Source organism: Oncorhynchus nerka, linkage group LG2 (assembly GCF_034236695.1).
Source record: "Oncorhynchus nerka isolate Pitt River linkage group LG2, Oner_Uvic_2.0, whole genome shotgun sequence".
Taxonomy (NCBI): domain Eukaryota; kingdom Metazoa; phylum Chordata; class Actinopteri; order Salmoniformes; family Salmonidae; genus Oncorhynchus; species Oncorhynchus nerka.
In genome coordinates, this window is record NC_088397.1 from 10,208,072 (window position 1) to 10,234,967 (window position 26,896).

Sequence of the window (26,896 nt, forward strand, 5' to 3'; positions counted from 1 at the left end):
GGAGATTGTTTACCAATGAAAGTGAATTCCATAAATTTCAAGCATACAGTATAACTTGAGTGCATTTTGTTGTACAGGATCTGTCCTATAGCATGCAGTAGCATAACGTTGTATGGTCAGAAAACATCTGGAGAGATTGCGGAGAGCGAGAGGGTTAATGTTTGATCAAATCTGGTTTAGTAAACCTCTCTAAATGTCTGACTTGTAAGTTTGGCAGCTCCATATAGCTTGGCCTACCACCAACTTTAGAAACTGCTCACTTTAAAATGTCCTACAGTTGTATGCTGAATCTTTTTCTCAGCTTGGCACATCACGCCGACAGCGTCATTGCAGTTTTTGGTACACCAGAAGTACATTAATTTTCAATGTATTTATTACTATTTTATTTCACTAGGCAAGTAAGTTAAGAACAAATTCTTATTTACAATGACAGCCTAGGAACAGTGGGTTAACTGCCTTGTTCAGGGGCAGAACAACAGATTTTTTACCTTGTCAGCTCAGGGATTGATCTAGCAACCTTTAGGTTACTGGCCCAACACTCTAACCACTAGGCGACCTGCCGTGTTTGCCTTGCAGCATTGCGTTGCAGTGCGTTCTGTGTGGTACATACATTGGATTTATTGAACATATGCTTCAAACTGCATACATAGACGGCTTGACAGAAATGGTAGCAGAAGGGGAATGTTGAACTTTTGTTGCACACATCCAGATGATGCTGCATATTATTTTGCGAAATTACACTGTCGGTGTGATCAACGCGTCAGATATATCTGCTACTTCATGTTGACATACCAAGAGGTTTCAACCAGTAAACACAAGAAGCTTTTTTTTCTTTCATATTTTATTCAAAATGGCTGATGTGAGGCAGGAAGGTTCTTCTTGTAGCTGGGTGGAATGTGCTTACTCTATGGAAGGATTTCCAATATTAGTCCGTTAAACCCTTTTTGTTGTTTTCTTACTACTTGCACTATCTGGGACTGGTAGACTATATTAATGGAACATCAGCAGATCAAGAGTTACACCCTTTAGTACTCCTCTCCTTCTTCATCCTCTTCTCCGATGCTGTCAGTACCCACCTCTTCATAATCCTTCTCCAGGGCTGCCATGTCTTCTCTGGCCTCTGAGAACTCTCCCTCCTCCATGCCCTCTCCCACATACCAGTGCACAAAGGCTCTCTTGGCGTACATCAGGTCAAACTTGTGGTCAAGCCTGGCCCAGGCCTCAGCGATGGCGGTGGTGTTGCTCAGCATACACACAGCTCTCTGGACCTTGGCCAGATCTCCTCCAGGGACCACTGTGGGTGGCTGGTAGTTGATACCGACCTTGAAGCCAGTGGGACACCAGTCCACAAACTGGATGGTGCGCTTGGTCTTGATGGTGGCGATGGCAGAGTTGACATCTTTGGGCACAACGTCACCACGGTAGAGCAGGCAGCAGGCCATGTACTTGCCGTGACGTGGGTCACATTTCACCATCTGATTGGCTGGCTCAAAGCAGGCGTTGGTGATGTCAGCAACAGACAGCTGCTCATGGTAGGCCTTCTCAGCAGAGATGACTGGAGCATAGGTGGCCAGAGGGAAGTGGATACGGGGGTAAGGCACCAAATTGGTCTGGAACTCTGTCAGGTCCACATTGAGGGCCCCATCGAAACGCAGGGAGGCGGTGATGGAGGAGACGATCTGACCAATCAGCCTGTTGAGGTTGGTGTAGGTGGGGCGCTCAATGTCCAGGTTCCTGCGGCAGATATCATAGATGGCCTCATTGTCCACCATGAAGGCACAGTCCGAGTGCTCCAGGGTGGTGTGGGTGGTCAGAATGGAGTTGTAAGGTTCCACCACAGCAGTAGAAACTTGGGGAGCTGGGTAAACAGCAAATTCAAGCTTGGACTTCTTCCCATAGTCGACAGAGAGACGTTCCATCAGCAGGGAGGTGAACCCAGAACCGGTGCCTCCTCCAAAGCTGTGGAAGATCAGGAAGCCCTGGAGACCAGTGCACTGGTCAGCCTGAAAGAAACAAAGTGAAGAACATGTCATTATTACCCTTCATTGAAATGTATCCCTTTTGGTTTCAGTACAAGGTCAACACAAGGCCTAGCAATGAAATGGATCTTACCAGTTTGCGAGTCCTATCGAGTACCAGGTCGATGATCTCCTTGCCGATGGTGTAGTGACCACGGGCATAGTTGTTGGCAGCGTCCTCCTTGCCTGTGATCAGCTGCTCAGGGTGGAACAGCTGGCGGTAGGTACCTGTGCGGACCTCGTCTGTGGACATGGGGAATTGACATTTAATATCTGTAGCTTTAACCTATAAAAATATGGAGATTGGAATGTCAGTAGGCAAATTGTTTGTCAACTTACCGATGACGGTTGGCTCCAGGTCTACAAAGACTGCACGAGGAACGTGTTTACCAGCCCCAGTCTCACTGAAGAAGGTGTTGAAGGAGTCATCTCCCCCTCCGATTGTCTTATCACTGGGCATCTGTCCATCAGGCTGGATCCCATGTTCCAGGCAGTACAATTCCCAGCATGCATTGCCCATCTGGGCTCCGGCCTGGCCGACATGCATAGAAATACACTCACGCTGCAGAGAAACAGAGGTGTCAACTTATGGCCTTCATGAAGCTCAAAGCCAAGAAAACGTCATCCCTCAACTGATGAATGCTCATGGATATCCTGTCTGTTATTCAATCAAACACAAAATAAAACATGTTGACAGTACAATACATTAATGGCTCTAGGTACAGGCCAAACTGTTTGTGGCCAAGAAACCGCTTACACCTCCACAAACTCTGAAGAGCTCCGTTGGATGAATAAGAGCAAGTGTTATTCATGGAACTGGCTGTGGAAGAAAATCTGAAAATGATCCATCCAATGAAATCAGCCCTGACATCTGTGAATCCTATTCATGATGAAGGTAGGACCTTCTATTTCCTTTCCTTTGTTTTCCGTTTTAGATTCCTGGCTGCAGACTGGTCACATGCATATAGCCCACAGTTTCCAATGATACTATCTCTCACTGTCCCAGTCTAGATATCTGAATCGATCATAGGCCAGGGATTCAATGTCATTACTGCTTGGCAACAAACACCATCCTTACCAACTGCAAATCAGTAGTCCTATTGTTAGGATACAAATTATTATGAGTCAATAGTGAGAGTAGTCATTTTACTGTGTCTTAACACCTGTTCCAGCTTTAAATCTTATATTACCCCAACGACAGCTGGCTAAAGGGTGGGGTTGCTTCTCCGCAGGCTGTGAAGCTTTGGGCAGCTGAATGCTGAGTCATATGCAGGTTATTACTGAAGCCCCACAGAGACTGAGCTGTGTGAACAACAATTATTGGTACCGTGATTGTCTTCCCAATAAAACAGTTATTTACAGGAAGATTGACCAGGGTGATTGCAATTTGTTCCATACATTATAATGGGGGGATCCTGCTTTCAATGCCTGTAGTGCTGCGGTCGGTCTTGAACTAACCCTGTCTTCAATGAGAGGGGGTAGTCGTTCTCCAATGAAACCAGCAGTGCAGTTATGAACTCCCAGTGCTACAGAGGAAAAATCCATAGCCCGGCAGGCCACTCCCCACTCTGCCCTCAGTGCCAAAGCGCGCTGCTTTGTGTAACGCAGACAGGATATCTGATTGTGTCCTCTAGAACATACTCAAAACTTTTTTTCTCTTTAGAACTGCTCAACCCAGATACAAATATCCCCCCCCCGTTATTACTCAAGAATGAAAGTACAAAAAAATTGCATTTAGCCAAAACAAATGGTCAAGTAAACAATTTTGTAAATACCCTTCCACCCAAACAAATGGAATGATTGTTCTTGAAAATTCATTTCTACATCAAATTGAGGCAAGTGCTTCTGACTGTAATGTGCTTTCCTCCCGCTGGTGGAGGAAACTGTGCCAGTTCTCTGGCGTCAGCCCCACATGCTCCGAGTCCCCTTCGTCACAGTGCTGAGTCCGTCTCCACTGCACCCAAACCCACAGCCTATCCAACAACGGCAGCGTGGCTTTTAATGCTATCTATAAGATAAAAAAACCTGTAACATTAGCCAATGATAGTGTATAGTTATCAAACACTAACAAACTAGAAATAAATATACCCCTATATATTTGACCGAAAATGTACAAATGTTCAATCCAAGGACATATTTATTTCTCTCACTGTTTGTCTAAAATGTAGTTATTTATTTTTTTCAAAATCAGCTGCAGTACTCAGCACTCACCATTTTGACAGATTTCTTTCCTTCGGCCGACGTTGAGGATTCGGAGAATGAAGGCTGTAATGGGGGAGGGGGCCACGGTGGGGGTTTTATATGTCTGGTGGAAGGGCGATGCAGGAAGCTGTATTATTTTGTCTTGGCGGGAGCGACTGTTAGCACAAAAAAAGGGGCGGCTCCTCGGCAAGCTGCTAATCTCTCTCAGGGACAGAGTCAGAGCTGTAGTTCTGCTTTCAATGCAGAGTCCACAGTCCACAGTCCACACTCTATAACCCAAAGGAATGCTCCTCGGGCAAAAAAAGGTTGACAAGCAGATGTTACATCGTGGGTAATATCTTTCATAATCACTATCACTAATATTATATTTAATGTAGAGAACAGGGAATGGAAGTTGGCTCTACTGGAAGGGAAAGAAACTACTCAAAGAACAGGGGAGGGGCTTGCAACTTTGCATATAATACCTGCTACTGGGAATAAAAGAGCCAAGAAGTAGCCTAAACCGAAAGTAATCTTTTTAAAATAAGAAATATTTGTCACAATCCTAAATTAATTTTTTCATTCATGCTCAAGGGGCATTTATAAGTTATATTGGTAACACTTTCTTAAGAATCGATGTGTAGGCCTATATCATTAATTGAAATGATAGTAAATATTGGAGATGGCACCTTTTTAAGTACCCTGTTTAACCTAGTTTTGTAGAGAACACAATTGTAGGTCAGCTTTACAAAGACTGAACTGCTGTGGAATTAGCTATTTGTTTTTGGCCCCAACGAAACATTTGGAAGACTAGCCTCGTTACATTTTAACTCAATCACATCCACTGAGTGTACAACATTAGGAACACCTTCCTAATATTGTGTTGCATCCCATTTTGCCCTCAGAACAGCCTCGATTAGTCAGGGCATGGACTCTACAAGGTGTCTAAAGTGTTCCACAGGGATGCTGGCCCATGTTGACTCCAATGCTTCCCACAGTTGTGTCAAGTTGGCTGAATGTCCTTTGGGTGGTGGACCATTCTTGATACACACGGGAAACTGTTGAGCGTGAAAAACCCAGCAGATTTCATAGATGGCCTCATTGTCCACCATGAAGGCACAGTCCGGGTGCTCCAGGGTGGTGTGGGTAGTCAGAATGGAGTTGTAAGGCTCCACCACAGCAGTAGAAACTTGGGGAGCTGGATAGATGGCAAACTCAAGCTTGGACTTCTTTCCATAGTCGACAGAGAGACGTTCCATCAGCAGGGAGGTGAACCCAGAACCGGTGCCGCCTCCAAAGCTGTGGAAGATCAGGAAGCCCTGGAGACCAGTGCACTGGTCAGCCTGAAAGAAACAAAGGAAAGAAAATGTAATTATTACCCTTCATTGAAATGTATCCCTTTTGGTTTCAGTACAAGGTCAACACAAGGCCTAGCAATGAAATGGATCTTACCAGTTTGCGAGTCCTATCGAGTACCAGGTCGATGATCTCCTTGCCGATGGTGTAGTGACCACGGGCATAGTTGTTGGCAGCATCCTCCTTGCCTGTGATCAGCTGCTCAGGGTGGAACAGCTGGCGGTAGGTACCTGTGCGGACCTCATCTATTGGGAGACAACAATACATTTATAAAACTACTATTGAGGTATGCTTTTTGTCAAATTCCTTCAGCTGTTAATGAAAGCCTCCTGTTTACCAATGACAGTTGGCTCCAGGTCTACAAAGAATGCACGGGGAACATGTTTGCCGGCCCCAGTCTTACTGAAGAAGGTGTTGAAGGAGTCATCTCCCCAACACTTGGCATCTGTCCATCCAGCTGGATCACATGCTCCAGGCAATAGAGCTCCCAGCATGCATTTCCAATTTGAGCCCCAGCTTGGCCAATGTGGACAGAGATACATTCACCCTGGAGAGAGAGAAAGGAAGTCACATGCCACTTACAGAAGATGATTTTTTAAAACAAGCTGTGGTGGAAACAGCCAAACTCTTGCTACACTAATTTGATGAAAACTCATTTCTGTTTCTTGATTGAATTACAGTGGGGCAAAAAAGTATTTAGTCAGCCACCAATTGTGCAAGTTCTCCCACTTAAAAAGATGAGGCCTGTAATTTTCATCATAGGTACACTTCAACTATGACAGACAAAATGAGAAAAAAAATCTAGAAAATCACATTGTAGGATTTTTAATGAATTTATTTGCAAATTATGGTGGAAAATAAGTATTTGGTCAATAACAAAAGTTTATCTCAATACTTTGTTATATACCCTTTGATGGCAATGACAGAGGTCAAACGTTTTCTGTAAGTCTTCACAAGGTTTTCACGCACTGTTGCTGGTATTTTGGCCCATTCCTCCATGCAGATCTCCTCTAGAGCAGTGATGTTTTGGGGCTGTTGCTGGGCAACACGGACTTTCAACTCCCTCCAAAGATTTTCTATGGGGTTGAGATCTGGAGACTGGCTAGGCCACTCCAGGACCTTGAAATGCTTCTTACGAAGCCACTCCTTTGTTGCCCGGGCGGTGTGTTTGGGATCATTGTCATGCTGAAAGACCCAGCCACGTTTCATCTTCAATGCCCTTGCTGATGGAAGGAGGTTTTCACTCAAAATCTCACGATACATGGCCCCATTCATTCTTTCCTTTACACGGATCAGTCGTCCTGTCCCTTTGCAGAAAAACAGCCCCAAAGCATGATGTTTCCACCCCCATGCTTCACAGTAGGTATGGTGTTCTTTGGATGCAACTCAGCATTCTTTGTCCTCCAAACACGACGAGTTGAGTTTTTACCAAAAAGTTATATTTTATACATCCAAATGCTCTCTAGCAAACTTCAGACGGGCCTGGACATGTACTGGCTTAAGCAGGGGGACACGTCTGGCACTGCAGGATTTGAGTCCCTGGCGGCGTAGTGTGTTACTGATGGTAGGCTTTGTTACTTTGGTCCCAGCTCTCTGCAGGTCATTCACTAGGTCCCCCCGTGTGGTTCTGGGATTTTTGCTCACCGTTCTTCATCGTTTTGACCCCACAGGGTGAGATCTTGCGTGGAGCCCCAGATCAAGGGAGATTATCAGTGGTCTTGTATGTCTTCCATTTCCTAATAATTGCTCTCACAGTTGATTTCTTCAAACCAAGCTGCTTACCTATTGCAGATTCAGTCTTCCCAGCCTGGTGCAGGTCTACAATTTTGTTTCTGGTGTCCTTTGACAGCTCTTTGGTCTTGGCCATAGTGGAGTTTGAGTGTGACTGTTTGAGGTTGTGGACAGATGTCTTTTATACTGATAACAAGTTCAAACAGGTGCCATTAATACAGGTACCGAGTGGAGGACAGAGGAGCCTCTTAAAGAAGAAGTTACAGGTCTGTGAGAGACAGAAATCTTGCTTGTTTGTAGGTACCAAATACTTATTTTCCAACATAATTTGCAAATAAATTAATTCAAAATCCTACAATGTGATTTTCTGGATTTTTCCCCCTCCTTTTGTCTGTTGAAGTGTACCTATGATGAAAATTACAGGCTGCTCTCATCTTTTTAAGTGGGAGAACTTGCACAATTGGTGGCTGACTAAATACTTTTTTGCCCCACTGTATTTCATATAAAGGTTGCTATGGCCTGGTGAGTTTTTTTAATGATAAGTCTAGTTAATTGCCTCACGATGACAAACGTAACATGAAAATATTACTAAAATCATCATCTTTTACAAAATTAATATTTGTCTTTTAAATATTTTAACTTTTTAAATTGCAAGGAAACATTCGATTTTAGAAAATGCTCTCACCATGTTTCGGACTCTCGGACTCTCTTGAAGCAGTTGCCTACCCGGGGAATCCTTTATATTGTCATGTAAAGGCTCATGGAGCAACTTTTTAAACGTGCCGGATTGCTAGGCAACAACGGTGCATTGTTGTAGTAACTGGAGAACTCGGATAAGCTGATACCATCTTTGATTCTTAACTGAAACGGGGACAAAGACCAATAATATGAATTGCTACCTTGAGTCTAGGATGGGTGAACAGTAACCTTGACCTGTCCAGTATTTGTGAAATAAGACCCATATGTATTACATTTATTTGCCTTGCCCTCCTCATATAGTAGTTACATTTTACAAGTAAACTGTAACTTAAGTTATATGAAGAAAAATAACAATTTAAAAATGTATTTTGCACTCTGAACAAAGTCTGTTTCAAGATATTTTGTGCTCCTTTTTCAATGGTTTTCACTCATTTACCTTAGAGGACACTGTACACATTTAATGCTCAAACTCTTTCCAACTAAAGAGGATCCATTTTGTAAAGGTCTTGTTGTCCCATTGCCCTGAGGAAAGAAAATGGATACCTCCCCATGGTGACCTGAATAGGCTGTTGTTACAGGAGATCATTATGGTCACCATAGTAGTAGAGATTAATTTACAATGCAAATGTCCTCAGGTGAGCGGGCGCCTAGGGAAAACCTCAACGTCGGTCTTCCGTAAAGCAGGTGTCATTTCACAGCTCTGTCTATAGTCCTATTGTCTATAACAGAATGTGAACAGCTGGCTTCACACAAGTTGTTCTTTTTGAAACCAAGTGCTTTTGTTCTTAGTTTATCTGGTGTGTGTGTGTGTGTGTGTGTGTGTGTGGTCAGAAGTCTTCATTGTTTGCCAGGGAAGCAGTCTTTCCTTTCAAAGGATTGGCTAACTGTATGTAATATTTATAAAAATGCTTGTCTATTAAAAGAGCATATTATATATCAACTAAATGATTTATCTTGCCATCAATCTTGTGTAGTTTTACAATTCATGCTGTCAAATTCACAGCTCTAAGGCATTTACCGCAGCAGTATTTGTTTTACTTTTGAGTGTGGTGAAAATTATGGTTCTACCACTAAGGTTTTGTTAGCTGTTAGATACACTGAATGTAAGCAATTGTTGGGCAATGTATAACCACAGGTACTGTAGCCACAGTTGACTTTTCATCAATGAGTATCTAAGGAGATACTGTAGTTCTCATTTGGTTGTCTTTTAGTTACCAATCATTTCTTTCTTCTCAGGAGTCAGTGTTTTACTGCTGTGTGTCAGCTGAGCTTGGCGCTTTGTTTCATAAGAAATAGAGACCTGAAAGTTAGATGGCTTCAGTGTGAGCTGACTACGTATCACCAGAAGTGGTGTGTTTACAGTTCTCAATAGCCTTAACCAAACACTCTCCCACAGCTGAAGCAGGACGGGATGGAGAAGTTTAGCCGAAGTTCAGGAAAGACAGAGGACACCATTAACACCAGTGTGTGGCGGTTGATGGTGCACTACCTCCTCAAATAGATCACTGTGTGATACAGTATGACCAACTTCCCTCAAGGCAGAACCTCTTGCCACAAGCTGTGGAATTTATGCATTGACATTACTGAAAAATGTGTTTTGAGCAAGCATGACACAGACAAATATTTTGGGTGTTGACAATGAATGCTTTATTTTTTTCACAGAGAGGATTCATATCCAAAGAAATAGATGGTTAAAAATTATTGTTACTATTCTCGATTTGGTCAAAACTGTATCTGGCTGACAATCATAGACTTGTGTAGTTTCAACATTCATGTTGTAAAGCTGAGATTATAGATCTTAACATTCTACTCTTCCACCCCCGCATCCTCCTCTTCATTTCCTGTTGTTCTTCACAGATGTTGTTCTTTACCAGTTGACTACTTTTTAATATTCCTCTCCCTCCTCCTCCCCCTCGTCCCCTACACTGTCAGTACCCACCTCTTCATAATCCTTCTCCAGGGCTGCCATGTCTTCTCTGGCCTCTGAAAACTCTCCCTCCTCCATGCCCTCTCCCACATACCAGTGCACAAAGGCTCTCTTTGCGTACATCAGGTCAAACTTGTGGTCAAGCCTGGCCCAGGCCTCAGCGATAGCGGTGGTGTTGCTCAGCATACACACAGCTCTCTGGACCTTGGCCAGATCTCCTCCAGGGACCACTGTGGGTGGCTGGTAGTTGATACCGACCTTGAAGCCAGTGGGACACCAGTCCACAAACTGGATGGTGCGCTTGGTCTTGATGGTTGCGATGGCAGAGTTGACATCTTTGGGCACAACGTCACCACGGTAGAGCAGGCAGCAGGCCATGTACTTGCCGTGACGTGGGTCACATTTCACCATCTGATTGGCTGGCTCAAAGCAGGCGTTGGTGATCTCAGCCACTGATAGCATCTCGTGATAGGCCTTCTCAGCAGAGATGACTGGAGCATAGGTGGCCAGAGGGAAGTGGATACGGGGGTAGGGCACCAAGTTGGTCTGGAACTCTGTCAGGTCCACATTGAGGGCCCCGTCAAAGCGCAGGGAGGCGGTGATGGAGGAGACGATCTGACCAATCAGCCTGTTGAGGTTGGTGTAGGTGGGGCGCTCAATGTCCAGGTTCCTGCGGCAGATATCATAGATGGCCTCATTGTCCACCATGAAGGCACAGTCCGAGTGCTCCAGGGTGGTGTGGGTGGTCAGGATGGAGTTATAAGGCTCCACCACAGCAGTGGACACCTGGGGAGCTGGATAGATGGCAAACTCAAGCTTGGACTTCTTCCCATAGTCGACAGAGAGTCGTTCCATCAACAGGGAGGTGAACCCAGAGCCGGTGCCGCCTCCAAAGCTGTGGAAGATCAGGAAGCCCTGGAGACCAGTGCACTGGTCAGCCTGAAAGAAACAGAAGGTAGAAATGTAATAAATGTATTTATTAGTGATGGGCACTGATATGTGAAATCAATATCCATTGAACTTTTTCAAACCGATATCATATTAGTTTGAATGAATAACATTGCAACTGTGTGGAATACATTTCCACGGCTTTGTGAAGTTCAGACAACTGCTTGCTCGTTGCCCATTGGGCCAGGTGTGAATGTCCAGGTGGCCTAATTAACCTACACAACCAGTTTGAATACAATGGGAAGTCTGTTGAAGTCTCTTCTCCACCCCACTTATTACATTTTTAAATTTATTTTACCTTTATTTAACTAGGCAAGTCAGTTAAGAACAAATTCTTATTTTCAATGACTGCCTAGGAACAGTGGGTTAACTTCCTTGTTCAGGGGCAGAACGGCAGATTTGACTTTGTCAGCTCGGGGATTCGAACTTGCAACCTTTCAGTTACGAGTCCAACATTCTAACCACTGGGCTACCTGCCTGTCATCCTCATTGAAAGCAAGTCTAAGAAGTGGTAGATCTGTTCTATGTGCACTATTTCTATGCTTCCCATTCTTAAGTTTCAGTTTTGCGTCTTACGGTTTTGAAAAACGGCGTCAAACAGCTGGTTATTGAACATGTATTTCATGGCGGTTTAGATGGTACATTGATTGTCACAAACTGATATTAGGCAGACTATTCTTTGCAACCAGGAAATGACAGAGCGATTTCTGTATATTGCACCTTTAATAACAAAAGGCACATCTCAAAAGGTGGTCCAGGTATCCTCATGACCTAGCACAAGTGGGGTGGTGGTGCTTTCCTCGTTTGTTCTCTATTGTTCCCGCAATCATGGGGGAGGGGGGACATCAGAGGGCACCATCAAACCAACTCTTTGAATGGCCTGCTCCATGAAGTTTTGCACTTGTTTAAAAAAACAACAACACTATTTTGCGCATAAATAATGTTTTACCCTCAAGTGTGTGTACATTACCGTATTTATACGTGGGATGTTTTACAACAGAGAAAGTTCTCAAATAGCCTACTCAGAAGCACTCCAGCTAAGTTGAACCTGTGAGCGAGTTTTGTGTCTGTAGCAATAGTCATTTATGCCCTTTTACATAATAATCTAGGTTCAGCAATTATAAACTGGATGGTTCGAGCCCTGAATGCTGATTGGCTGACAGACGTAATATATCAGAACGTATAACGGAGGTATGACAAAACATGTATTTTTATTGCTCTAATTACGTTGGTAATCAGTTCACAATAGCAATAAGACACCCGGGGGGTTTGTGATATATGGCTAATATACCACGGCTAAGGGCTGTGTCCAAGCACTCCGCGTTGCATCGTGCAGATGAACAGCTCTTAGTCGTGGTATATAGGCTATATACCACGCCCCCTTGGGCCTTATTGCTTAAGGATAAACCGATATCACGATAGGCCTTGCTCACATCGATATCAAACGTCATGGAAATCATATAGAAGTATTGATATTGACCAACTCCACTAGTATTTATTAGCATTTCCACATTTGGTGTCAACACAAGGCCTTGCTTTAAAATGGTATGAGTCTTACCAGTTCATTCTTACCAGAAAGTAACAGGGAGGAATGCGTTACAAACCTTATATATTTGTATCATATATGGACGGAACATCCACCTAGAAAGATGACTAGGTTGGGTCTTACCAGTTTGCGCGTCCGGTCGAGTACCAGGTCGATGATCTCCTTGCCGATGGTGTAGTGACCACGGGCATAGTTGTTGGCAGCGTCCTCCTTGCCTGTGATCAGCTGCTCAGGGTGGAACAGCTGGCGGTAGGTACCTGTGCGGACCTCGTCTGTGGACATGGGGAATTGACATTTAATATCTGTAGCTTTAACCTATAAAAATATGGAGATTGGAATGTCAGTAGGCAAATTGTTTGTCAACTTACCGATGACTGTTGGCTCCAGGTCTACAAAGACTGCACGAGGAACGTGTTTACCAGCCCCAGTCTCACTGAAGAAGGTGTTGAAGGAGTCATCTCCCCCTCCGATTGTCTTATCACTGGGCATCTGTCCATCAGGCTGGATCCCATGTTCCAGGCAGTATAGTTCCCAGCATGCATTGCCCATCTGGACACCTGCCTGGCCGACGTGGACAGAGATACATTCACGCTGCAGAGAAAGGACAGAATTGAAACCATTAGCCATATTAAAATGTTCACAACTTCAGGCTATGGTTTTCGGGAGGATTTAGGTCAATCAACTAAATAGCATTTCTAATGTTACAGCTAAACGTCTCTCTTAATCTGCTCAGTAACATTATCAGTATCAATATTGCCAATACAATTCTATTTCTAACCATATATATTTGATCTATCAAGGCAATGAAACAAGAAGCAGATCTGTTTTAAGAGACATGAGGCGTATTGAAGAAACAAAGGATGGGAGCGCTGCATGAAGGGAGCAGGAGACCTAATATTCAGAAGCTTACCATTGTTGCAGTTTCTTCAGGCCGACGTTAAGGATCTGCGACAGAAATCTTGCTTGTGTGTCCTGGTGGCAGCTCGTCTGTATTTATAGGATTAGCGAACACCTTGGTAACAAGCTTTGTTGTTGGTAACAAAGGGGTTAAATGTGTTTGGTCAATCGGAGTTCTGGGCTGGGAAGAGGAAAGCCAATCATTCAGCTCGAGAGGAGACACTGCATACAAGCCCTGCCGCACAGCAATAACTCCTCCCCATCTACCCAGGATGATAATGTGTAACTCTGACCATCCGACCGACCAGCCCCACCTTACATAGGACAAAAGGTTCCTAAGGGAACTGTAATTTAATCCCTAAACATTAAAGAACCTCTACCACAACAAATGTTTAGAAAATACACATACTATGTTAGTGGCATTTCCATGGGTCCGTTAACGAAGGAATTTAGGAATTAGTCACTTTAAGATGGTTGATCCCCTCCCCCATAGTCCCTGCTGTTTGAGACATTTGTTATTCAAAGGCGCTGCCTTCCCCGCCCGCCCTCACTCCCTCCCCTTGTCCCTGTGGCCTGGCAGGGTTCTGTTGTGTTTCACGCTTCGTTGACTGTATCCTATGGTAACAGGCACCATAGGTAACAGCTACACCAAGGTGACCTTTTAACTCAAGACTCCTTCATTGGTACAAGGAATCATTTATAATTAGTTTGTTTACAAAATGATCAAGTTTTCAAAACATTTGACTTGTTTATCCATTTCATATGATAAAATTAATGAATTCATGGGGATGCTCCTATACTTATTTGGGAGTTAAGAAATATCTATTTATGTCACTGAATCCGTAGTGATTGTTTGAGGCATGGCTTGAAAGGGGAGCCAGTCTGAGTCCTGGAAGCATCTCCATCCCATGCACCTGCTAACAGAGTATACTGTATATTCACCACAGAAGCAGCAATGATGTCATGAGAGGAATGTGACTAAGCAAGTCCTGCTATTGGCCGCCATTACAATGCTTTGCCTTAAAGGCCTGTCAAGTCACACTGCCATCTGGTGTTATAATAAAGTAGCACAGACCACTATGTGGGTGTAGTCCCCGAGTGAGGGGCAGCTGTCTGATTGGTCTTCTGATGTGTGATCAGTAGGGTGTGAAAATGTTGTTTAGGCTATCACCATACAGGCAGCATGCAGAGGTGTTCTAACCACCAGGTGTAAAGCAGGTGAAACAATGAAGGCCACAGTGTCTGGTGTTGAACCCATCTTTAATGTTGTAAAGAAGACTGTCGGTTACAGGCTCCATCACTTTCCACTGAGAGACATGTTAAACATACAGTTACAGGGTGTTCACACAGGTGTTGATTTCCAGCTGCATCTAGGAGTTGAACACAGTACATCCCATAGGCTTAATTTGACTTGAGTTTAACTTTGGTTTTCAGCAGGACACAATGTGGACATTGAGATGATTTGTTTCAGGGCTCTTTGAATACTTGTATGGATTGTTACATTAAAATTGTATGACACCCATAAATAGTTGCCTTACTGTTGATCAGAACATTGACCACCGTTCTAAAACTCTTCTGAACATGCGGTTTGTTAATTACCCCTCGCCTCTAGCCCTTATCAGCATATTCTAATACAGACAAGTTAGGTGTAGATTTTATGATTGAGCCATTATCACTCCACTCAGAGCCAAGCAATAACCTGAGTTCTAATGAAACCAATACCACAGAGTTGAGAGCATATTATGCTCTTGCTTTAGTTATCCAGTGTTTCACAAACGTTGTCGCAACCGTAGAAATAGAATCCATAGAACAGTCTTCCTCATTCAAGTCAATGGTGGCATAGTGGGTGGACTGGCAGCCATTGCACACGTGAGTTTACCAGTCAAATTGCCAGGGCTAGAGGTTTCAACTTCAAAGCCCTTTCTATGGATTCCATGTAAATGGTTGCAACGCTGCAGGGCTTCTGCACACCATTCCCTAACACATGTCCCAGGAATCTCTTTCACAGGACTGATAGAAAAATACACAGATCTAGGGAGCCTGATTCTGATGTGTGTCCTGACTCCTGACCACTGACCCAATCTCTGAGAGATTTCTCTAAGGGAGAGAGCAACGGCTGGGTTTCCTTGATTTCCCTTCAACTACTGCTTAGGAGAGTGGGACAGTACAATACATAAAGGTGGCGAGAGGGACATTACAATACATAAAGGTGGCGCGAGGGACAGTACAATACATAAAGGTGGAGAGAGGGACAGTACAATACATAAAGGTGGAGAGAGGGACAGTACAATACATAAAGGTGGAGAGAGGGACAGTACAATACATAAAGGTGGAGAGAGGGACAGTACAATACATAAAGGTGGCGAGAGGGACATTACAATACATAAAGGTGGCGCGAGGGACAGTACAATACATAAAGGTGGAGAGAGGGACAGTACAATACATAAAGGTGGAGAGAGGGACAGTACAATACATAAAGGTGGCGCGAGGGACAGTACAATACATAAAGGTGGCGCGAGGGACGGTGGAGAGAGGGACAGTACAATACATAAAGGTGGAGAGAGGGACAGTACAATACATAAAGGTGGAGAGAGGGACAGTACAATACATAAAGGTGGAGAGAGGGACAGTACAATACATAAAGGTGGAGAGAGGGACAGTACAATACATAAAGGTGGAGAGAGGGACAGTACAATACATAAAGGTGGAGAGAGGGACAGTACAATACATAAAGGTGGAGAGAGGGACAGTACAAACATAAAGGTGGCGAGAGGGACAGTACAAACATAAAGGTGGCGAGAGGGACAGTACAATACAAAGGTGGCGAGAGGGACAGTACAGTACAAAGGTGGCAAGTGGGACAGTACAATAGATAAAACATTCATCTTAGCAGAGCGACAGCCTAGGGAGCCCACTTCTCAGAGGCAAATGGTACATTAAACGGGTCACAGATATAAGATCACATGGTTTCAGAACAGCTACTGAGTCTTTTTGCATTTCATTGGGCAAAATATAATAATAGTGACTTAAAGTATAGACTTAAGAGTTAACGACAACAGAGCCAGTAGGGTGAATGTGGAGGTATACTACCTGAACTGTCCAATAAGAACAGAGATTTTTTTTTGTTTTCCCGTTGCAAAACGTTTTTCTTAAAGTACCCTTCCGAACATGACCCAGGTCAACATCGCTTTAATCTGGTGTCCAGTACCAGTACATTTTTCGTCTCATCACAGTCAGAACTGAAGGACTGATACCAGAGCAGTCCCAATCTCTGTCTAGGGGTGTGATGTTGTTAAAGTAAATGACTACAGTGAAATGATCATGCAACTCTTAATGTTTTTTTTTTTTACATGACATGTCAAAAGGTGTTCAAGCAGTGTGACATCCATTACTTTTTCATTGAAACTAGCATACTCTTTGTTTCTACTGGCCACATTAGCTTAGCATAAATACATTACTGACCACATTAGCATTAGCAAAAACACATACATTACGTAGTCAAATGTAACAAATCAAAACAATAATCGTGCGAATCTGCTAAAATATACCAGCACATTTGATACATGGGTCAAGGATTGAGATGATGTGGTTTTGGTTTGTTTCTATCCTGGCAGATGTCCCAAAGGACGGAAGAGGGATTAGAGGGGAAGGGGGAGTGCAGGTTGGATGGGACGTCCGGCTCACAACTTCTGGGTAAAGTTTTCAGGGAAGACTCCTTTTGCCAAGAGGTCTTTGTTCTCCAGCCAATGAGATTCCTTCACGCCCATGAGCCAGCCATCATCCTGCACACACACAAAACAGCATGGGTTATCAGAGGATGTAACCCAATCACGTGTGAAAACGTGTTGTAGTTCTCAGTGGGGGTAGAATGCGGCTGGCTACTGACCTGCTCATCAGGATTCTCCCAGGCCAGGACCAGCACAACATCTCCTGCTTTCATCTCCAGCTCGTCTCCATCGGTGGCAGCATAGTCATGCATGGCTTTGACCTGAATTTTTTTTTTTGACATCACACACGGCGATATTGCTACCTGATTTAAGATATCCTGACCGCAACAACCAAGATCCATTGTTGGCAGAATATTGAAAAATACTAGTGTGCTGGAGTTCTTCCTCCATGAACCTGAAACTAGGTGTTCAAACAACCCCTTTTCAGTAGCTGTCTCTATGGTCCTCTAGAAACAAGACAAGTGAAGGGCTCACCTTGTAGATGACTCCAGCCGGCAGCACCTCAGAAGACCCATTGGTCACCGCAGTCTGGATTCAGAAATAAGCAGAGAAAATGCTTAATTTGATACTGAGAAATGTATTAAGTGGTCAATCAATTCTTCAATGGTTACATCCCACTATAGAGGGAGTGATATGCCAGGGACCCAATGTTTGTACTACATATGAATGGTCCATTTACTCCAGTACTTACGGTTGCAGCCCCTGCAGCGGCTGCCACAGCAGTGTCAGTCTGGAAGGGAGAGAAAGGGGAGGTGAGAATTCCCAATGGACATGTATCCCTCCCACCCCACAAAGATCAGCATACACATACAGGTATGAAGACTTCACAGGAATACATACACACAGTCACAAAGACTCTCTCCCCGGGCACAATCTGTCAACATGTGCCACCATCAGACCGCCACAACAGCCATGCCATCTATCTACGGATCCTAAAGATGGGAGACTGAAACTTGATCAACCTCCTGTCAGATGGGGTGTTTGTTTGTCCCAGTCAACGATCAACACCCTTCTGAAGCCTTGGTCTCCCATCACTACGTACTGAACCTCCTGTCCATCTACCAGCGCTAACTATAGCACATCTACACTCCCCTACAGTACTTCCTCGTTCCCCGCCTACTCACGCTCTGTTCTGAGTCAGCCCAGCCAGTCTGCCCAGACTCAGCCCAGCCCACCTGCCCGTCTGCAGCTGGCTCCTCTGCCCACCCAGCCTGGGCACCCGCATCACCCCAGCCTGCCTGTCCATCAGAGGCAGCATCTGCAGCCTCTTCCCCTACCTGGGCCCCGTTATTGCCCCAGACACCCTGAGAATGCCCAGTCTGGGTCACATCCTGGTCCCAGCATGCCTGAGAAGCCTGTGTCCCTTCAGTATCCCAGCTCGGGGCGGCCCCAGTCTCATCATTGCCCCAGCCACCCTGGTTGGCTGCAGGCTCATCTTCCTCCCAGCCGGCCTTGGTCTCCTGGGACTCTTTGTCGTCGTTCTGCTGGGGCTCCTCTGCTGCAGGGGAATGCTCGGGTTCAGGCTGAGGAGGGAAGGGGGCGAGGCAGTATGGCAGGTAGAGGGGTGGCCAAGGTGCACGTGGATGGGGCAACACAGAAAATTTGGAATGGGACCGACGGTTTGATGACAAAAAGCCACAGGGCATAAAGGGGTCATGGGTCAAAAGCAGGAATTGTAGGATAAGGGATAATAGACCAAGAGAAGATAAGAGAGAGATCTGTGAGTGCTGCCAGAGATCAGCTCGCCATTCAAGTGTCTGCAGAATATGGTACCCAACAAACCAAGAACACTCCTATTGCTACTAATGTTTCAAAGAAAATGCTTGAAAGGAAATATCCTAGAACATTGAATAAAAGTACAAATTAAAAACAATTATCCCAAATGCCCAGGGCCACAATTCAGTATACGAACTTTGTAGATATACAGTGCCTTGCGAAAGTATTCACCCCCCTTGAACTTTGCGACCTTTTGCTACATTTCAGGCTTCAAACATAAAGATATAAAACTGTATTTTTTGTGAAGAATCAACAACAAGTGGGACACAATCATGAAGTGGAATGACATTTATTGGATATTTCAAACTTTTTTAACAAATCAAAAACTGAAAAATTGGGCGTGCAAAATTATTCAGCCCCTTTACTTTCAGTGCAGATATTGTGAGTATAACATAACTGATATTGCAGGCAAAATAATGAGAAAAATCCAATCAGGAACGCAGCGGTTTCTAAATAAGAGTCCCTTCCTATGCTTCCCTATTGAGCAGTGAATGGGCTATCAACGAGATTCCCTTTTCTATGGCTTCCCTAAATGTGTCTATCAGAAGACATCGTTTCAGGCTTTTATTTTGAAAAATGAGCCTGAGCGACAACATTGCGTTAGTGTCCACCTGATGGCTCTTTGTGTATTTTTCGCGCAAAAGACAGAGGTAGCCATTTTTCCACCTGGTCTTGCTGAGTGAAGAACTAACGGAGCTATTTTTGGCTACAAAAATAATTTTTCTGGAAAAAAGGAACATTTGCTATCTAACTGGGAGTCTCGTGAGTGAAAACATCCGAAGCTCAAAGGTAAACGATTTAATTGGATTGCTTTTCTGATTTTCGTGACCAGATTGCCAGCTGCTAGCTAGGCATAATGCTATGCTAGGCTATCGATAAACTTACACAAATGCTTGTCTTGCTTTGGCTGTAAAGCATATTTTCAAAATCTGAGATGACAGGGTGATTAACAAAAGGCTAAGCTGTGTTTGAATATATTTCACTTGTGATTTCATGAATATTAATATTTCTAGTAAGATTTTTTTGTTGTCTGTTGCGTTATGCTACTTAGTGTCAGTTGATGACAATTCTTCCAGATCCGGGATGGGGAGTTTACAAGAGGTGTTTAATACGAGCGGTCTTCGGACATAGCATTTTTGTATTATTTTCTTTGAAAGAACAACTAGTGGGTTTTGAGTGCTTCTCCCCTATTTGGGAAGTTGGTCTGTCTGATCAGTCTGAGAGATATTCTGAGAGCAGGTTCGTGTCTCTTTCCTCTCTATATAAAAACTGTATAACACAGGTGTTTTTGGAAAACTGGTTCATATATCCTAAAGTCAATAGCGAATGTGGCTATGTATAGATGTTTATTTTGCCGTTAATGTATTGAAGACCTATTTCAGCAAGTTTTTGCTGGTTTAGCTAGCTATGTTGAATAGCTAACAAGCACGGTTGGTCACTGCACTACAATGTCACGCTAGCTATTGCCAGCAGGTGACATATTAAGTGAACGTTTATTTTCTTACTACCCTTTAAATGTTTATATAAAGGGTTGTACTCTGTATTTATGGATTAATATCACTTCCCATTGAGGACATGTCATTACTGTTGCTCCTATCTAAAAGATATCGTGTCCTACCTAACCAGTGAACGTGTGGCTGTGACCGTCCTGTCAATGCCCGTCATCACTGTTTGATATATTTTACTGCAGGTATGCTTTTCTGTATTTTTGTTATTTTCTAAACACAACGCTTGTATACTATACGGTCACCTTGTGGATTGAGTCTGAGAAATATTCTGAGAGCAGTGAATGTGTGGCTGTGACGTCCTGTCAATGCCTGTCATCACTGTTTGATATCTTTTACTGCAGATTAAAACCAAGTCACCCTGAAGTGCGGGTGTCCGTCCGTGCCTTTCTTCTGGGGGGCTATGTGAAGTTGGTTACACGATCTGTAAAGCTTCAGCGATTCAGATTGAATAGAACCATAAGTGTTCTGCTAATTTTGATGGCGCTGTTATTCAGAACACCTAAAACAACATTCCTGCTTGACTAATAAAATTATAGTATAATATGGTGAGTGATTCTACTAATGTTGGAGATTTTAAAAACAGAAATGGGGAACAATCCTGTAAAACAAAGTTATGCTTGTTATAAGAAGTTGCCAAATGGCAATATTTTTTTGAGAAAGGGTATTGCCCAGATCAGCCTGTGACCTTCTGGTTTATATCACAGTGCCTAGTCTACTGTGAAGCACCAGAATTGTTTTGTCACATATTTAAAGCTTTTTGTTCAGTCAGTAAGTTTACTATAAATGTCATTATTTCGGAATGTTGGGTATAGTTGCAACTTGGATTCGAACTGGCCACTTAGCATGTCGCAGCCCTCGCGTAATGCACGTACCACCCTTAAGTATACTTTTCCCAAACATGGAGAGCAATCAGGTGGGCTGGAGAGGGAAAATACAGGAAGTGCTTACCTCCCATGAATCCCAGCAAGCCGCCTTCCGTGAGGCAATAAGAGATGAGACCAGATGAGATTAGAAAATGCTGTGTAACCATAGCAACTGTCAACTAGGAATTACACTAGGGAAGAACTTTATATAAAGGATTCAGCTAAACACCTTTTAACCACCAGACTAGGGTGGAAGATTTTACAAATGCTCAATAAATCACTTTCAGAGATGCAGAGAATGAAGTTGGACTACTTCTAAGTAACTTTGGCTGACTCCTATGTCATCTCCTACATGTGACCTTCCATTATAGAGTTTTGCTTTGGTGTGGATTGGGGATTATACATTCATATCAGTTGTGTTACCCCATTGTATTCAGCTTTACTGATTTCTGTTGTGGATTGTGTTTCTGTACACAAATGGAAAGTCTACAGAACTATGAGCAAACCAGCCTATGTATTAAATACATGGAATAGATTGTGATATCATGAATTAATCATGCACACAATGTGCTTAATTTAATTTATCAGGAAATCAAATGTTTGAAATTGTTTGGTGATATGCATAAAAGGTGAGTAATTACCCATAATTCTGCAGCTTTGGATAGTTGTACTTCCAGTTTTGATCATGATTTAGTGACTGCAAATAACACACACATACATATACACGTATATATATCATGATTTAGTGACTGCAAACAACACACATACATACATATATCATGATTTAGTGACTGCAAACAACACACACATACATATATACATACATACATCTACTGGGATTTTTAAGACAGACTAACTTTGTTTTGTCTTCTTGGAGAGAAAAGTATAGTTGTGTTAATATTTTGACAGGCAGTTCTTCTGATGAATGTATTTGCAATTTTGACTGTATATATTTTTTAGGAATGTTTTTGTTTTAAAAAGACAACTACATTTTGAAAAAACATTTACTGTTTTGCAAAAGTTCTGTTGCTTGTTGACTTTTGAAAATCAACATTGTCCCAAAAAATGCTTGTAGGCGATTGAGAGAAACTGATGCGTAAAGACAGTTGCTCCCTGATTAAATAGTACAAGAGTACACCCTGCTGGACAGAAATGCTTACAGCACCTGGTGTTCCCAGGCAGTGTACCATCCAAGTACTAACCAGGCCCGACCCTGCTGAGCCTCAGACTCGGCGTAAGCCAATGACTGTATTGTGTATATATATGCTGTAAGCGAAGGAATAACCCTTGGTACACTATATCAAGTTTGTCACTTGAAAAAGTGCAGTGTGAAATCATAGAATCAATGGGATAAACAGACAGTTACTTTAACACAGGCAGATGAGTTACAAACCTTGTATACATTTCAACCGCATATTTGAGTCTTATGAAAATAGCAGGCCTATCAAATGACTTCAGACAACGTTACCGGTATGCGAGGCGGGCCATATTACCAGTACATGACTTTAGCACATTTAATAGTTTATACTGTGTATTCATTAATTCTCATATACATTTCCAATCATAACAATTGTTTGTTTTAACTACTTTACTACTTCGCTATGTGTATATTTTTGATAATGTGTATAGCACTGAGCTTGCAAGTAAGCATTTCACTGTACCGTTTACACCCTGTATCCCGTGCGCGTGACAAATAAACTTTGATTAGAAGACCGACTTGACCAGCACTATCTAGCAATAATTGAGATGAACTTTCTCAAATGTGAAAATACATCATGATCCTAACAAATTAAAACTAATCAACTCTGTTGTCTCTGCCTGATTTATCTTTACAGTGACGGGGTGGACCGTTTCTGGAGGTACTGCAATACCAGGTCGGTGCGTGGAGTGGACGGAGCAAGCCCCTATTCCATCTCCCTGTTCCAAAAATCAATTTAATATATGGTCCCCAGATAGGGGACGTATCAGATATTAAACTGATAAGAACAGATTTTTATTTTCCTTTCACATTCAAATACAATTACAAATTTAGTGCATAACGTTGTACATAACATGGATACTTAAACAGTATCGAAAATTACCGTAACAATATAAGAATATCAAAACTCCTAAAAAAAAGTGTTCTGCAGAACCTGACCAGTATTATAGGTCTACATTTAAGATTAACGTGCCTTTAACAATCTCCAAAATCAATTCTAAAAATAAAAACATACACGTTTGCCAAAGTGAACTCTGAATAAACCTCAATGTATATCAAATATGTACAAATGCTTAGCCTACATTTCAGTTTTACTTATGGAATACAATTATATATAGGCTATAAAAAACATTTACAATGATGGAAATCCCTTTCCGTCTCTGTTTAACTGATACGATGCCCCACTTATCTATTTCGAATTGTATTCTTTTCCAAATGTCCTGTTTTATAAATTGAACCAATCCTGTCGGTGACCACTTGAGGGTGTCATTCACCGCACCACATCTGGCCTCCCAAAGTTTGGTGTCCCTTATCAAGACCAGAGTCACTAATGCTAATAATTGCACCCTTTCCACATTTTTAGTTCAAATTTGGCAACCCCTTCATAATCAATGTTTTTTTAAATCTCAAAAAATTGTTTAATTTTTTTCCAAACTAATTTGGCAAAAGAACATTCCCATAAAACATGGGGGATTGTTTCAATTGCAAAACAATTGTCCCTGGGACAATTTATTCAGGGGCAAATTATGATCATGTAATGTTGATCGAACCGCAAGACGTCTGTGTAAAACAAGCCAATTAAAATTGTTCAGTCTGTTGTCTAAACCTTTTAATTGTGTACGTAGCCAGGTGGAAGGCGATATTGGTAATCTGTCTCTAGGACGACAATTTTCTATCAATTTCGCGTATAGCAATCTGTGGTTGATTACATTTTCTTTTACTTTGCAGACAGGGGTTTTCCTTGCCCATTCCACTATTTTCTTAAAATGTAATGGGATAATTTCAGCTTTTGTCTTACTATTATCCCACTTCACCATGAACCTTAACGGTACAGACAGCCAGAATTTGATAAAAATGTGACATTTGTGTACAGAAGACGACAAAAGACAAACGTTTGAGTAGAACAACGCATCTAGCTTGAGAGGAATGTGAGGGAAATCCCTTCCACCAGCCTCTATAGGCTGGTACATCCAATCTCTACGGATGTACTCATATCCCCCCCAACAGAAATTAAACAGTACCTGTATGAACGTTTTTCTTAGAGACACCGGCATGGGAAACACATAGGCAAGGTGAAGTAATGAAGGCAGAATGTCCGCATTCAGCACTAACACCTTCCCACTAAAAGATAGTCGCCTCACTTTCCACAGTCCCAATCTTTTATTAAGCAATAATAGTTTCTTTCCAATTAAACATGTCATCTTTCATTTCATTTCCGAAAGATATGCCGAGCACTACCATTGGTCCTGTGCACGCAGTCAAACCACATAACTGATCCGTTCTCCATTTCCACTGTCCCAAATATTTTATTTCTGTTTTATTCTTGTTTATCTTCGACCCAGACGCAACAGAGAATTCATCAATGACTTTGATAGACTCTTTCAAGCTCAGGTCGTCTTGTAAATATAAAACTGTGTCGTCCGCATATTGCGATATTTTTAGCATATCCCCTCCAGGTAAAATGATGCCTTTGATGTTGTCATTTGTCCTAATTGCACATGCGAAAGGTTCAATATATAAAACATACAATAGAGCGTTCCCCTGTCTGACACCTCGTAATTGCTTGATAACGTTTCCAATATTCCCATTAATATTTACCCTGCTACCCACATTATACAGAATTTTTACCCATTTCATAAAATTATTTCCAAAACCAAATGTTTCCATAATTCTGAACAAAAACTCATGATTTACCATGTCAAAAGCTTTTTCCTGGTCCAAATTCACAATAATAGCTGGCAGGTGCCTTTCCTCTAAATAGGCTTGAACGTCTCTGTGCAATTGCAAGTTCCAGGTTAATCTTCTCCCCACCACACCGCATGTTTGGTCTAAACCAACAACATATGCCATGGCAGAAGATAGGCGATTAGTTAAGGCTTTGCTTAATAATTTATAGTCAACACACAACATTGTTAAAGGTCTCCAATTTGCCAATGTCTTGGTCTCCTTTTTGTAAAGTAGAGAGATTACTCCCATATGCTCCAAACCAAATATACCTCAACACTTCCAACAGATGACATCCAATTATATCCCAAAAAACTATGTAAAACTCTTTAGAGAGCCCATCCACTCCTGGTACTTTTATCTTTCATGCTCTTCAGTGCCATATAAATTATCTAATTTCAATTCCCCTTCTAATTGGTCTCTAATATCTAAAGGTATCTGCACATCCACGCATTTAAAAAAAAATAGTCCCTCTCTCATAATCAATTGTTTGTTTTTGAAATAGCTGAGAAAAGTGTGTAGCGACACCAAGCATGCCATCTCCATCCTCAACCATCTCCCCATCTTGGTCCAATAAAGCCGAAATAGTCCTCCTCTTTCCCCGTGATTTAATTTGCTTGAAAAAATATGCCGAGCACTTCATCATTTTCCCATTTATCTTGCTGACTTTTAAAAATGAAGTCTCGCTTTCTTTTCAAATAATGTGTGCTGCTTTTTCAGCAGGATACCCAATTTGTCTTTATCTAATCCACCACCATTTACATTTCCTTGGATGTGTAGATCTTTTAGTTCATTCTGCAATTTATAAAATTCTTTGTGGTTGTGGTTATTACGTACTTTGTCTTTGCAAAAATTCTGAATAAAACTCGATTCTTAATTTTGTGCTCTCCCACCACTCTGACAGTAGAATAAAAAGGTTTCATAGCTACACAGCCCTGGAAAAAGGACCTGAATCTTGTCCCTAAAGTTGTCATGTAAAATACCGTTATTCATTTTTCCAATACCCTTTTCCAAATTCAATTGTTTTTAATTCTACTGTCACAGACAGGCAACTGTGGTCCGAATAAAATACCGGTGTGACGCACGCGGAGGACACACGGAGTTCACGCGGAACAAACAGATAATCTATTCGGCTCCTCGAGCTCCTGCTGTTTCCCCAAGTGGAACCGGGATCATCCGCATGCGCCATTCTATAAGTATCAACCAAATTATATTTACCTATAAGACTTTTTACAAGATGGCCGCCTAGATTACCTCGGTCATATGGCACATTAAAATATCCCCCCATAAACACCTGTCTGTTTGTCATAAAAATAGCGTCTAGGTCGTTAAGCATTTCCCTCCTTTCCTTGGGTGTCGATGGTGCATATACATTAATAAATCTAAAACATTTACCCTTCCAATCGATCTACTATTAAAACCCTCCCGTGTACTGCCGAAAAACTTCCTACTATTTTTAAATCCCTATTCCCACATAGAACACCAACCCCTGTAGAATGCACCCCTCCCACACTCCACCTCGACTCTCCCTGAACCCATTCCCGCGTAAACCTCTCCACGTCATTTTGATCTTTTAAATGTACTTCTTGTAAAAAACACACAGAGAAGCGAATGGAGGACAAATGGGAAAAAACAGTCGCCCTTTTAACTGGGTTCCTAAGCCCTCTAACATTGATGCTAGCTAGGTTAATAGACGACATGAGGTAACAAGGGAAAAAGACAACTATCTAAATATGACATTATTTTCCAAACTCACTTTAAGTACATTAACTCATTAAGCGGCCTGTCTGGGAAAC

The 26,896-nt window shown here is 42.5% G+C and overlaps 3 protein-coding genes and 1 non-coding gene across 11 annotated transcripts in view; all 4 read right to left on the bottom strand.

Annotated features, from left to right (window-relative positions):
• Positions 1–351: 351 nt before the first annotated feature.
• LOC115115380 (tubulin alpha chain) lies at positions 352–7,989 on the bottom strand. Its single transcript, XM_065023069.1, is given in 7 exon segments — positions 352–2,003; positions 2,113–2,261; positions 2,358–2,580; positions 5,652–5,800; positions 5,893–5,991; positions 5,994–6,102; positions 7,972–7,989. Coding segments are annotated over 7 exon segments (1,710 nt in total). The 5' UTR covers positions 7,975–7,989; the 3' UTR covers positions 352–1,025.
• Positions 7,990–9,608: 1,619 nt separating this feature from the next.
• On the bottom strand, positions 9,609–13,554 carry si:ch211-114n24.6 (uncharacterized protein LOC795591 homolog). The gene is made up of 4 exons (XM_065023060.1): positions 13,317–13,554; positions 12,775–12,997; positions 12,530–12,678; positions 9,609–10,851 (listed from the first exon to the last, which is right to left on the bottom strand). Exons 1-4 carry the CDS (start codon positions 13,317–13,319, stop codon positions 9,871–9,873), a joined length of 1,356 nt encoding a protein of 451 aa, XP_064879132.1. The 5' UTR covers positions 13,320–13,554; the 3' UTR covers positions 9,609–9,870.
• Positions 13,555–16,312: 2,758 nt separating this feature from the next.
• Positions 16,313–26,896, bottom strand: part of bin1b (bridging integrator 1b) — a 41,843-nt gene continuing 31,259 nt past the window's right edge. For 5 of the 8 annotated variants that reach the window (XM_065023018.1, XM_065023001.1, XM_065023010.1 and 2 more), the window contains 6 exons: positions 21,264–21,287; positions 18,156–18,554; positions 17,723–17,761; positions 17,506–17,559; positions 17,190–17,291; positions 16,313–17,085 (listed from right to left, as the gene is read on the bottom strand). In XM_065023018.1, coding sequence (XP_064879090.1) covers positions 16,984–17,085; positions 17,190–17,291; positions 17,506–17,559; positions 17,723–17,761; positions 18,156–18,554; positions 21,264–21,287 — 720 coding nt within the window. In that variant the 3' untranslated portion in view covers positions 16,313–16,983. The remainder of the gene's footprint in view (positions 17,086–17,189; positions 17,292–17,505; positions 17,560–17,722; positions 17,762–18,155; positions 18,555–21,263; positions 21,288–26,896) is intronic. The other 3 variants (XM_065023040.1, XM_065023054.1, XM_065023048.1) reach the window with 1 other exon arrangement.
• LOC135562528 (U2 spliceosomal RNA) lies at positions 23,016–23,199 on the bottom strand. The gene has a single exon (XR_010460045.1). It is a non-coding gene; the product is annotated as a U2 spliceosomal RNA (small nuclear RNA).

Bases quoted from the DNA above. Each gene is read 5' to 3' on its own strand.
- si:ch211-114n24.6 (XM_065023060.1), bottom strand. The intron at 12,679-12,774 runs GTAAGTTGACAA...CCATGTCCACAG, and splicing joins CCTGGAGCCAACAGTCATCG to ACGAGGTCCGCACAGGTACC. The intron at 10,852-12,529 runs GTAAGACCCAAC...TGTTTCTTTCAG, and splicing joins TCGACCGGACGCGCAAACTG to GCTGACCAGTGCACTGGTCT.